Genomic DNA, 13,779 nt, shown 5'->3' on the forward strand with positions numbered 1-13,779 from the left:
GCGTAAAAAAGGCCACCATTGTTAGTCCAGTGAACGGCATCATGCCACGTCTATCACGTGAACAACGTCTCCAGGCACTGGGTATGGTGGAGGCCGGTTTGAGCTACAGTGATATAGCCAGGCATATGGGCTGTTCCCAACCCACAATCAGAAATCTGGTTGAACGTCACAACATGACAGGCTCTGTTGATGATAGACCACGTCCAGGACGAGAGAGAGTGACAACTCCCGACCAGGACCACTACTGTTGTGACTTTGTGTTTGGCAGGTGTCATTTCCTTTTGTTAGGTTTTTTGTTTTGAAATTATTCTTGAAACTTTAGATTTTTGTTTCTGTATGCCAATATCCTAAACAAATGATTCATATGAAAAAATTCCAGTTTAGGGTTTCAAAATAAAAATTATGTCGAAAAATATGGCCTCAAAGTTTTCATTAACTATGAGTGTATTTTGAGCGTGTTTTCTCTTAATTTAACCTGATATAATGTCAGTATTATTATAAACTTCTCCTCCCACATTGGGCCTCCAACTGCAAGGCTGAGAAACTTTAGCAAAGCCAGAACATCAAAGTCAGATGACAAGAGTCAGGGTTCATGTGAGAGTGTGGGAGTTGTTACGTGCTTGGCCATATGCTGTGTTTTTACTGGTTGCAGTATAAATATGTGGTTGGGCTGGATCCAAGTGAGAGCCGTTACCTGTTTTGCCACAGGCTGTTTTTATACTGGTTCCAGTCATTAGTAATTGGACTGGATCCAAGTTCTCTGCTTGATAAAAAGAGAGGTCTGATCCCTGAGTGAGAGACACTCTGCAACCAACCACAGGAGTCACATGATGAATCCTCTGCGAGCTCTGTTCTTTGTGGCTTTGAGCCTTTCTGTTGGTAAGTCAAACCTGACAAAAGCTTTTAACCTACATGTGCATTTTCACCAACAGTCATGATAACATTCTGATTGTCATGTTTCAGCTCAGTCCTTGGATTACAAAGCACTGAATCAGTTTAGACGAATGATCCTGTGTCTGATGCCTGATGTCTGGCCTGGACTTGACTATGCTGACTATGGCTGCTATTGTGGACTGGGAGGTTCTGGAACGCCTGTAGATGATCTGGATAGGTCAGGATTCAGACGCTATGTCAAAAACTGACATGACATTTAAAGATCCTGGTTCAGTGGGTTGAAAATGATTAAAATCTCCAACTTGCAGGTGCTGCCAAGTGCATGACCAGTGTTACAGTGATGCAATGCAGCACCCAGATTGCTGGCCCATCATTGATAACCCTTACACTGAGTTCTATGACTACAGCTGTGATGAACAAAACAAGAAGGTGACCTGTGGTGGTGAGTACAACACAACTAAACATCCTATACAGTAGTTCAAATCTACACTGTTATGCATTTATCAGTACAGATTTGTCTAGAGCACAGGTGTCAAACATACAGCCTGTGGGCCAAAACCAGCCCCCTAAAGGATGAAAAATCTGGCCCATGGATGATTTAGTGAAATGCAAAATGATACTGGAGATAGTAACAATCATTTTAGTTCAGGGGTCACATACAGACCAATATGATCTGAAGTGGGTCAGACCAGTAAAATACTATCATAATAACCTATAAATAATGACAGCTCCAAATGATTCTCTTTGTTTCAGTGTAAAAAAGCTAAATTACATGACAATGTTTTCATTTACAAACTATCCTTTCATAAAATATGTGAATAACCTGAACAACTAGAAAAGCACTCAGAGAGTGCAGACCTCCGCCAAGGTAGATCAGCCCCCCCAATCACCACCAAAATGTCATCATTTGTTCCTTGAGCCAGTATCAACATTTTCTTAAAATTTCATCAACACTCCCTCCCATCACCACCTAAATTTTATTATTTGTTCCTTGTGTGAGTATCAACATTACTTGAAAATTTCATCAAAATCCTTTCATAACTTTTAGGTTATTTTTGAGTTATCTTGCTAACAGACAGACAAACAAAAAATCCATCCCTCCCCTGTCCCCCCCCGATCATCACCAAAATGTCATCATTTGTTCCTTGAGCTTGTATCAACATTTCTTGAAAATTTCATCAACCCCCCCCATCACCACCTAAATTTTATCATTTGTTCCTTGTGTGAGTATCAACATTACTTAAAAACTTCATCAAAATCCTTCCATAAATTTTTAGGTTATTTTTGAGTTATCTTGTTAACAGACAGACAGACAGACAAACAACCCCCCCCCCATCACCACCAAAATGTCATCATTTGTTCCTTGAGCCAGTATCAACATTTCCTGAAAATTTCATGAAAGTCCGCCCTTAAATTTTTGAGTTATCTAAACAGACAAACAAACAAGCAAACAAACAAACAGACAAACCCCAATGAAAACATAACCTCCGTCGTTCCTTGGTGGAGGTAAATATGAACAACCTGAAATGTCTTAAGAGAAGTAAGTGTAATTTTAACAATATTCTACCTTTTACTAAATGTTTTATGTATTTGTTGACCCACTGTGATCTGTAAGTTGTAAAGCACATGTGTACTTGAAAAGCCGAGATATAATATTGTTAAAATTGCAATTATTTTTCTTAAGACATTTCAGGTTGTTTATATTATTCACATTTTTAAGGAAGCTTTGTAGATGTAAATATTTTTACAATGTAGTTTTACTTTTCTCACTGTAATTATTTCATTGGTTGGGCCCACTTCAGATCATATTGCGCTGTATGTGGCCCCTGAACTCAAATGAGTTTGACACCCCTGGTCTAGAGCTTAAATTCAACCCAACTTCTACTCACTAATTATTGAATACTTTAAAAATGTTCCTGTCCTTTGACATCTTTGTGGTTCCTTCTCAGACCAAAACACTGAATGTGAAATGTTCATCTGTGAGTGCGACAGGAAGGCCGCGGAGTGTTTCGCTGTATCACCTTGGAACCCCGACCATGAGCATTTGCCTAGTGACAGGTGCGAGTAAGACCAGCAAATGTACAGAAGTCTACAGCTTTATCCTCAGTTTGAAACACGCATCTTTTACAATTCAAAGGCAATAACTTTTAGGGAATTTCACCAATGGCCTTAGTCCTTCCGAAAATCATCTCATAAATCTTATAGGTAAACATCATGCAATGCGTTAGGAAATGATCCACACTGTGACATGCATATTTTCCTTCTGCTGTTCAATCTCTCTTTCTAAATCTGTAATCATGACACTTTGCCACAATGAATGAAAATAGTTCTGTATGTCATTTTACCTCTGGCCATTTTGCTTTTGTCCGTAAAGAACTTTGAATAAATCCTGTGTATCCTAGCTGAATATATAAATGTACTTCATGTACTTGTACTTGCTGATCAGTCAAATAATAAAATATGGTAATAGTACCGCAATCTGTGGATGTCCAGACTGCCTATTTTCTTTTTGTCTGATAAAACTTAACAGAGGTTTGACTCATATCACAGTTAAATGTATGAGGGTCAGTGGAGGGAAAAGTCCACTCTCTGTGCAATTGCATGGGTGTACCCAAAGGGTCAGTTTTAGGACCACTACAATTTTGTATGTTTATCAATATTCTACCTGAAATGTGTCCAGTGGATAGCTGTCAAATGTACATCGATGCTGTAGACATTTATACATCTGCAAGAACAACCACTGATAAACTTAGCCGTATCGGAAGACAACCCACAAGCTAGAAAGAGCAGTGCTAGGCTTGTTAAACAGATAATTGTATTTAACAATTGTAGTCCTGGTTAACTTTTGTGCAGTAGTAGGCAGCTCAAACAGAGCGGGACATGGTGAGAAGAAGTCTTTCTACAGGACCCCCTCTTTTTGAACTAACCAGGGAGAAAAATATAAGGAACTCAGTGCCCACAGACAGAGTACTGAGTATGGTAGTAGACCTACGGTCACCTGTTGGCTGGATGTTACTAGTGATGGTGAGATGAAGCCTCATGAGGCATCAAACCACTTGAGCCAATTGGTTCGAGAAAGGGTTTATTTCTCGAAGCTTCATGTGCACACAAACCCACCTACTGGCCAGGTGTGTGATCACAGGCAGCTGCGTCTGAACCATAGAATGTGTGATGCATTAAATTTTTGGGTCTGTTATGGCTCTTGGGAATGACTATGAATGAAAAAAAATGTATGACCAAATAATTTCTCTACATAAATTATCACATATGTGTATAATAAAATATTTTTGAATGTATTCTCTGTGTGTAAATTTCCTCCAAATGGTAGTATCATATGTGGGAGGTTGTGTAATGTTTTTGTTTTTTTTGCCACTTTAGGAAAATGGCATGAACTTTAACAGGCAGAGGACAATGAAAGTGCTTGTGGAACTTGGACAATGATGTACAGGACAGGGGAGATTTTATTCATTTTTATTCAGAAATATCAGTTTCTCAACTGTTTTTGGTTTGAAGTGATTTCTTTTTCTTTTTTTTTTGACACAACCTCTCCAGCCTTTGAAAACACCCTTTCACATGGTACAGAAGATGCACAAATACACAAGAACAAGATTATATAAATTTGGGTACAGTAATTTTTTGTCTCTCCCAGTACTCCAGATAAGCAAACCTTATGTGTCTGAAATAATGTTAGATTTAGTTTACCTTATTAGGAGTTATCAGACTAAAATGTTCCCACACAGGGAAATCCTCCTCTTCTTCTTAGCTGGCTCCATCCTCTTACTCATCCTTCTCTTCTCACTCTCCTAAATCTTCAAATGATCTCTCTCTCTCTCTCTAAACTCTTCAAACTATCTCCAAACTATATAAACACTATCCAAACTCTAGTTTCCAAACTATCCAACTCTGTTCAAACTCTGCACTGACTGGAACTCTATCAAAAACCCACATTTTGAACAGAGCCTGAGGGGTTTATTCTGCTGTCAAACCTGAATCAGATAGAACCAACTCTGAACCACTTCGTGAAGCAGTCACGTGGTACAGCCAGGCAGCGAGGCTTCGGACGTCATCATTTTCGGCTCCTCCCCTAAATGAAGCAAGACTCGATACGTGCTTCACGGAAACGCCCCCTCCATTATTCGACACACGCTTCGAAGCCTCGGCACATCCCGTAACATCACTAGATATTACATATAACCATTAAAAGTGGTGAACGACAGGGATGCAACGATACAGGTTATGTTCGGTATGTATTGCGGTCAGAGCCAGATTAACACTTCGTTGTACCCTGGGCAACAATATTCAAGGGCCCCATCATCACAACCCCAGGATCCCTATAATCTGGCAAAATACAGAATAAGTTCCAGGAACATATGTAAACATACCCCATACTCCAATATCTAACTATTATCAATTGCATTTTGATGTACAAATGTGTAAATGCTCGTAGAACTATAAGTGCACCACTATAGCCTCTTGTCACTTGCATATGATGATATGAAAACAAAACACATCATCATCATCAGTATAATCTAAAATTGATCCACTACATTAGAAAGAGAGGGAAGTGTCCTCCATTTTCACAAAAAATAAATAAACCATTTCCAAAGTATCCAGTATTTATTTAAGAACACTTTTTGCCAACACAAATGTATTGAATCGTCAGAAAAAGCCCACAGACAAAACACAAACATAATCTGATAGAATCAGATATGAATTTTAAACAGAAATCCCCTTGTCACCTCAGAATTCAACAAGAGTTAAAGTAAGTGCAATATAAACATCTTGAAATCTGCTTTCTCTCAACAATAAACATATCTCAACATTTTCATGGAGCCACCACAAGGAAAAAATAAATATAATGCAGTATAATCTGCTAAAATAAACATTTTGGTCCCAGTTTAAGTTTTAAACAGAAAACACATCACAATTCAAGGCATGTCAAGGCAAGGGTTAAACATTTTAATACTAAATACTACATATACTAAATACAATAAACCAGTGCCGGCTGCTTGTCTTTTAGACAGGGGAAGCTCACTGTCGGCTTACATTAAAAAAAAAAAAAAAAAAAAAAAAAAAAAAAGAAGAAGAATTAAGAAAATGCTCAGTAACCTTATCGTACCAAGTAGGCGTCTTTTTCAGGGACTGGACCAGTGTCCTCTCAATATCCAGTAGACCTAGGCTGCTTAGATTGCCTTGGCTCATTGTGTTTTGGGTGTCAGACTTCAGCCTTTTTAAACAACAGATGCTCCTTTCACTCCGACCTAGCCGACAGTTTTACTGATTTAACTATCTACAAAACGATATTAAACTCGAACAAGAAATGATTAAATTATGGAACTGAAACAAGAAAACGTGGAAATTATGTTAAATTGAAACAAGGAAGTACAATGAATGTGTTTTATTTACAGTGCAAAAAATGAACGAGTAATTTCGTAGTACTTTCTCTCTTGATTTCACAGCAGAATGCGCGATGTTATTAAAGTGAACTGTGTCAGTGAAGGAGTAGATCTGAAAACAGCTGTCAGTCAAACGGGATTCAGCCTTTCGACCGATCCTCCAATCAGCACGTGGGATTCTGGCATAGCCCGTTCGAGCTCCGCCCACAGCTCCATTCACCCGCAGAGACACCCGGTGTCCGGGGGCGGGACAACATCGTGGCATTTATCCAATTACCGTCCAGTTTTGACGCAATGAAAAAAACTGTTCCATTCAGTCCCATTGAAGCCCAGAGACGCCCGCAGTGTACGGACAAATGCACTGAGCAGAGATGGAGGAGAAAACAGCGCAACGGGAATGTATGAGAAGTGAACAGCATCGCGTCCGTTGATTTGTGATAAAGCTGATTTGAACGAACTCATCTTTGAGATGAACGTGTTCGAACACATTTGTAGTCAATAAAATGTCAACACAACCGTACATATTTAACCATTTAATTTTCATAATTTTAGGGGAAGCCGGGCTTCCCTTGTTGTCTATGAGAAATCGCCACTGCTATAAACATCTGGAAAACCGTCAATTTCTCTCAAAGAAATACTTATCTGACCAATACTAAACTTCCCACTTAGCTGCTTCACTATGTTTGCAATGTTTGATTCGCGTACGTCGCGTATGTCGCGTAGTTCTTGACGTCTCACATCCCACTCAGTGCACGCACGTTGATTTGCGTCACCGCTGATTCGCTTTTTGGACTGACCAATGAGGAGAAGGTCTCAGCTCACGGTCACAGACAGCAGGAGCAGGGTTTCTGTGCAGTGCAATGGCTCCAGGCAGCGGTCAGTTTCATTTATAAGCAAAAGATAACCAGATATTTTCGTTATGCCCGAGCTACCCAGGGCCCTTCAGAGGTCGCGGGCCCCTGGGCAATTGCCCAGTTGCCCATATGGTTAATCCGGGCTTGATTGCGGTTCTTGGTTTGGGTGCGAGGGCCAGCTGGGGCCTGATGTGGAGCCCAAGCTATGCAGTGAGCCCCGGGGTTCAAACAGGGCTAGGTGTGGCGCACAGCTCCGGCCAGTGTACAGTGTTCTGGCTCGACAGGACACTAGCACCAGCCGGCCTCTGCGTCCGGACAGTGCCATGAACAGGTTACCGTAGGCCTACTTTGTGTACACTGTAAAAAGGATACTGTGAAATGTACAGTAAGTTGATGTATTACATTCTACAGCATACTTACTGTATATTAAATTACAGTACCTGTAAAATACTGTAATTGTCATTACAGTACCAATCACAGTACTGTAATTGCTATTACAGTACTGTAATATGGTGATGTATTTTGTATCACAGCAAATAGTGGACTACTGTGAAATTGGAATTTTGGGTATTTTATTGAATACTCCAAAACAAAAACAAGCACTCAACTTTTTGTTTTAAAATGATGAAGCGAAAAAAGACATGTAGATATGTGATATGCACATAAATTTTAGACTTACATTTCTCATGGAACCAATAAAAGCCGTTCTTGCTTTTCTATCTTTTGCATGGAGAGTAAAAATAAAGAACTGCTGTTTGAGGTGATAGTTTGGATTTTCTGAAGTAATACAAGTGAGAAAATGTTATGGCAAAGGAATGGGCTGTCTGATGGCGATGTAAAAAGTGGGAATATCCTTTATTTAGCGTACTCTTGAACCAATATTGAATATTTAGGTGGGCTTTGTTTTAGGTGGTTAAAATTCGCTTTGAGCTGAAAAGAAAGGTTGAAAATACAGCTGAAAAAGTTGAAAGTGTGGCTTGTGTAAGATTTCTACAATTTTACAATTTCATTTAGCAGACGCTTTTGTCCAAAGCAACATACAACATAAGCAAGAATTTCGACTGGAGGGAAAAACCCTTAGTAAGTGCAAAATGTGCTTCAAGTTTGATTGGCTGCAGGCGCTGCCATCACGTTCTAGAAGAAGTGCTGATTTCTCCATAAGAAACCATTAAAAATTTTTGGCATAAAAAGCTGAATATGTAAAAAAATTGAAAAATATAAATACAAGCACTAATGTCCTGAAGAAGCTGAACATTTTAAAGTTTGAATGGTGAAAATCTGTGAAAATCGGATACATTATTTTGAGTAGTATTTTACTTGTGGAGTAGGTGGTCACATAACAAATACTTGCTCCCATCCCTAGTGAAGAATATTCAGAACAAATACATGCTCACCTCTGGATAAATTCCAGTGATGTGGCTGCCTCCTCTGGTTATTCAATGTTGAGCACGTAGTATGACCCAAAGAGGGCAGCTAAAAAAAAAATCTCGCTCAAAATTACTGCGTTTTGATTTACAGTAAAATATATTTTACTGTAGAATTCACCCGCCAATTAATTTTGCCCATGATGCTTTGCAGATCTACAGCAACATACTGTATACAGGTTCTACAGTAAGCATTTCCTCGTTGTACAGTAATAGTGCTGTGAAAACTACAGAAACTTGTTACAGTGTAATGGTGGTGATATGAAGACAGGTGAAAAAAGATGTGCTTTTATGTATCTAAAATAATGATAGTTTTGGTACGCAATATATCTGAAAAATTTAAATGTTATTAATTTTAGGTGTTCCTGCTCCCACTCAGCATGTGTCTTTGTCAAACCCATCAGTCACAGCCAGTTTCTCAGCATACTATTGCCTTTCACCAGGGTTCAGAGTTTAAAAATAGTCTACCGTATATAAACAATAAACTGTCACTTATAACCCATTTAAAATATCTTATCACTGATAAAGCAGCTGCTTAACACACACTCTGTCACTTTCCTGCCTCTGCTCTTGTCTTCCAATATGGCGGCATATCTGTTTACTTCCGGTATTGATGACATAAGCGGCAAGGGTCTAATGCACTCTGTATTAAAGTGGCTCTAGTCCTCTAACCTGACGCTGCTGAAAGAATATGTGTTTCAGAGCAGCACAGTGTTTTATGCACTCCATGATCTTCACAAGACTCATCACAAAGTTATTGTAAAACAGACAATAAAAACTGTACAAAAAAACTACAGCAATGACATCATTGTCTCATCTAAGAGAAACAATATATTCAGGTTCACAAGTTTTATAAATTATTCAAACCTAAATCCGTACATGGTCATGCTCCTTCTTTACTAAATGAATTTGTTAGACGATACCAGCAGCTGAACAGAGTCAGTACATGAGTCTCTGGTAAATGGGAACTGTTGCATTGCAAGGTCAGCCTTTTCTGTTCAAGAAACTGTGGAAATGCTGAATAACTGAGCTGGAAATACAACACAGTTTTAATGTTTGATAATGTGATACATTATGGCTGAAAGAGAAACAACACTAGTCTCACGTGATAATCTCTTATAGATGGTGGTGTTTTAGGGTTTTATTCCCTGTATTTTCATGTATTTAATTTTCTTTCTTTCTTTCTTTCTTCTTTCTTTCTTTCTTTCTTTTCTTTCTTTCTTTCTTTCTTTCTTTCTTTCTTTCTTTCTTTCTTTCTTTCTTTCTTTCTTTCTTTCTTCCTTCCTTCCTTCCTTCCTTCCTTCCTTCCTTCCTTCCTTCCTTTGATAGAGCACTTCCCACTACAATCACTGTACCTTTTACATTACATTTAGTGCTTATACATATATTTGTTGCAGTTTCAATGCTACTGTAATGTCCATGTTAAAAAGAAAAATAAATAAATAAATAAATAAGTCTGTTCAAATCTCATGCAATCAATACATTTAGAAAAAAAAATCTCAATGTGTGATATCTATATCATAATACTGGAAGGGCTCAAAGCATGTGCGTGTGTGTGTTTGTGTGTGTGTGTGTGTGTGTGTATCTGCATGATGCTGACAAATTCAGATGTTTTTACGTGTCCGATTTGGTACCTACAGTTGGGGAATAGTCCCATTTCCACATTAAATATCTTGACAAGTTGATAGGACGAGTATTTTGCGAGATATTGGTTATTTTGGGATACAATTGCCTCACAATCATGGAAGCAATGCTGCATGATGGGAAATGAAGTTAAAAGCAGGAACATCGCATTTACTCCTGGCTTTGTCGTGCATGTAGTGTTGGAGTTTTGGTGTTTGATGACCGGGTGGGTTTCTTCTCAAACTGCACGTTTATTATAAAACATGCTGCAGCTACAGAACACAAACTGGTAACTGACACCCCACATCTAGAAAATGAATGTTTTTTTTTCTTTTGTCAACACAATCTAAAGGTACTTCCTGTTTTGACAGACTTCAAAATAAAAGCACTTCCTGAAATTACTTAAAGTGTTTTCCTCTACAGCCCCCCCCCCACAGTTTCAAAAAATCCTGGAGGAAACCCTGAGAGAGATACATGAGGTACACCCCGGTTCTCACCAACTATTCACTCTCCACCCCCATCTATGCACTTCATATATACCTCACACTTTCACTCTTCAGGCATGCCTCAGTATTAAAACTCTATTTTAATTGCTGTTTACATTTTAAAGAATGACTTACAATTTTTATGTCACTACTTCCCAAAAGTCAACTCTCCCCAGCATAAAAACTACCACATCTAAAACCCCTGGTTCCCCACGGGTCACATACTAGTAAGCAACATATTTTGTTACGTTTTATCAGATATACCAAGTCAATGTGCAATTTTCATTCATTTTCTGAACCCACTTTTTCCTCACTGAGGTCACGGGGGTCGCTTGGAGCCTATCCCAGCTACATACGGGCGAAGGCGGGGTACACCCTGGACAAGTCGCCAGTTCATCACAGGGCTGAACATATAGAGACAAACAATCACTCTCACATTCACACCTATGGGCAATTTAGATTAACCAATTAACCTATCAGTGCATGTCTTTGGATGGTGGGAGGAAGCCGGAGTACCCGGAGAGAACCCATGTAGACATGGGGAGAACATGCAAACTCCACACAGAAAGGTCCCACCCCCCGTCGACTGGTGTTGGAATCGAACCCAGGACCTTCTTGCTGTGAGGCACGAGTGCTAACCACTGCACCACCGTGTCGCCCAATTTTATTTTATTTTATTTTATTTTATTTTTTCATACAGTGTGACATTATTACAGAATATATAGCCCTTGGTAAATTGCAAAAGTTGTTGTAATACTTCATACTTTGCTCTTTACTTGTTTTAATCCTTACTTTTAATATTATTCCTATGCTGCTGTAAGACTGCAAACCTCCCTGTTGTATTACTAATAAATGATTATCTTATCTTATCTTATCTTGTCTTGTCTTGTCTTGTCTTGTCAATACAACATGAAAAGTATACTAAGTGTAACCCAATAGGACATTTTTATTCTTTTAAAATTGATAAAATCACATTTTCAGTCAAACCACGCCCCTGACATTTACCACACACCAGAATAAAACCCATTAAGCCACTGTAGTGTTGTGCTGCTTTTTGCTTTTCCGTCTTGCTCCTTATGATCACAGCTGTGCAGCTGCTGGATCAGTCTTCAGGCTTTTGTTCAGACAACACCAGACATCGGCACTGAGCATGAGCAGCAGCTGGTAGCCGACCGCTGGCTGCCAGCCAACTGCGAGGGCTGCTAGCTCAGAGATAAACAGAAAGAAATGACAAATGCATGGAAGAAAGACAGAGATACTGACCACTGACTAAACGTATTTCACACAATATTGTGTACGTGCTATCAGCGATACAATTAGGTTTCACCTGCAGCTGCTTTGGTTTCTAAAAATGCCTGGAGTTTTTTTTTTCCCCCATGCTGAACCCAAGCCAGTTGTACCAGCTTTTGGCCAAACTAATCCAACAGTGGGTTGTTTGGCATGTTTAACCTAATTAACTATCAGCTGTAATGTATGCATGGTTGAATGAAATAACAGATAAAACCAGTAGAAGTAGTTAGTCAAGTAAAACTAGCAGTACAACAATGTAAAAGACTCGTTTAGAAGTAGACTGAAGAGTCCTGCTTAAAGAATCAATAAATATACAGTACTAGGTATTATAACGTATTAGCAGTAAAATGTAGTGAAAGTATCTTCAGTAAAATCACTAGTATGCATCCTCTGGCTGATATACAGCGTGTCCCAAAAATGTATACACACTTTAAATAATTGTAAAGTAGGTGTTCATTAAAATTCATTTAATTTTCAAAATGTAACAGGATTTACAAACATCATTTTATTGTTTTGTCACCTCCTGTTCTCAAACTGATGTCCGTTCTGGTCCAAACACTGGAAGTCTAATGGTGTCAGGTCTGGTGAACACAGAGGGTATTCAACAAAACCCCTCCGTCCAATCCACCTGTTTGGCAAGTTCACCAGACCTCACACCTCCACCACTAGACTTTTTTTCTGGGGATACCTAAAAGACAAAGTCTACGCTATGAGACCTGCAACAGTCGCTGAATTGAAAGCAGCCATTGAACGTGAATGCATGCAAATACCAAGGGAATTGTTTCCTAAGGTGTGCGATTCCATTGCTTGGCGTTGTCAGCAGTGTCTGGACCAGAACGGACGTCAGTTTGAGAACAGGAGGTGACAAAACAATAAAATGATGTTTGTAAATTCTATTACATTTGGAAAATTAAATGAATTTCAACCCTATCATGCGTAGTGGTCACTCCAGTGGACAGCTGTTCAAAGCTGTTCTCTTATACGTATATTCATGGGTTTTGTTGTTTTTTTGTTGTTTTAGTTCCAACACACTGGACGCTTATGCACCATCACATACACTGTAATTCATACCATTACTGTAACTTTGCTGTTCTTGATAAACCTGATCTGCAGTAACATATTTGAGTGTAAATCAATTGCTTGTTATTATTATTAGACTGTAATTAACTTTTTTCTTAAGCAAAAAGTTTTCTTTTCTTTTTTTTTTTTTTGCGAATTATCGCCATGAAGGGAGTAGTGACTAGTATTGGAATATGTTTAAATATGAGAAAACATCAGATTAGCTGCACAAAAAAATGTTTTTATTTCATATATATCAGTAAATGCTTGTTTGTTTGTTTTTTGCTTTAAAAATTAAACGTATAGTGTCTAGCTGAGTGGACATTTTTGGAGCGCCATGAAAAATAGGTTCATAAGAAAATTTACAATCATATTGTTTTTTGTTTTTTTTCATGCTTAGAGACAAATAAAAACACTCAGGAAAAAAAAAATTCTTGATAAAGGTTCTCATAATTCATGCATGAAAGGTTTAATGAACACCTACTTCACAATTATCTATCTATCTGTCTATCTAGTATACTTTTTTTGGGGGGGGCACCCTGTATTATTTGTTTGACACAAAATTGTCATCTAACTAATGCAACCTGTCCTTTTAAAGTGGCAATACACTTACACTCGTATCACAAAATTTGATATATGAATAAAATATAATGTAACATAATACAAAAGTATAATTTGCTAACTTTTAAGACCTTAAAAAATGTAGAAACGCTTAATTTAGTCTGTACAAGATGTTGCTTGGACTTGCCTCTCC

At 38.4% G+C, this 13,779-nt stretch overlaps 1 protein-coding gene across 1 annotated transcript; it reads left to right on the forward strand.

Moving 5' to 3' along the window:
* Window positions 1-771: 771 nt before the first annotated feature.
* Window positions 772-3,459, forward strand: LOC115430190 (phospholipase A2-like). The gene is made up of 4 exons (XM_030150101.1): window positions 772-879; window positions 964-1,111; window positions 1,203-1,336; window positions 2,844-3,459. The coding sequence occupies exons 1-4, from the start codon at window positions 828-830 to the stop codon at window positions 2,960-2,962; spliced, it is 453 nt and encodes a 150-aa protein (XP_030005961.1). The 5' UTR covers window positions 772-827; the 3' UTR covers window positions 2,963-3,459.
* Window positions 3,460-13,779: the final 10,320 nt, after the last annotated feature.

Source organism: Sphaeramia orbicularis, chromosome 12 (genome assembly GCF_902148855.1).
Source record: "Sphaeramia orbicularis chromosome 12, fSphaOr1.1, whole genome shotgun sequence".
In the NCBI taxonomy this organism is placed as follows: Eukaryota; Metazoa; Chordata; class Actinopteri; order Kurtiformes; family Apogonidae; genus Sphaeramia; species Sphaeramia orbicularis.

Excerpts from the sequence above, each read along its gene's own strand:
- LOC115430190 (XM_030150101.1), top strand. The coding sequence starts at position 828 with ATGATGAATCCTCTGCGAGCTCTGTTCTTTGTGGCTTTGAGCCTTTCT. Across the intron at positions 1,112-1,202 it reads CCTGTAGATGATCTGGATAG|GTGCTGCCAAGTGCATGACC; the intron begins GTCAGGATTCAG and ends TCCAACTTGCAG. Across the intron at positions 1,337-2,843 it reads CAAGAAGGTGACCTGTGGTG|ACCAAAACACTGAATGTGAA; the intron begins GTGAGTACAACA and ends GTTCCTTCTCAG.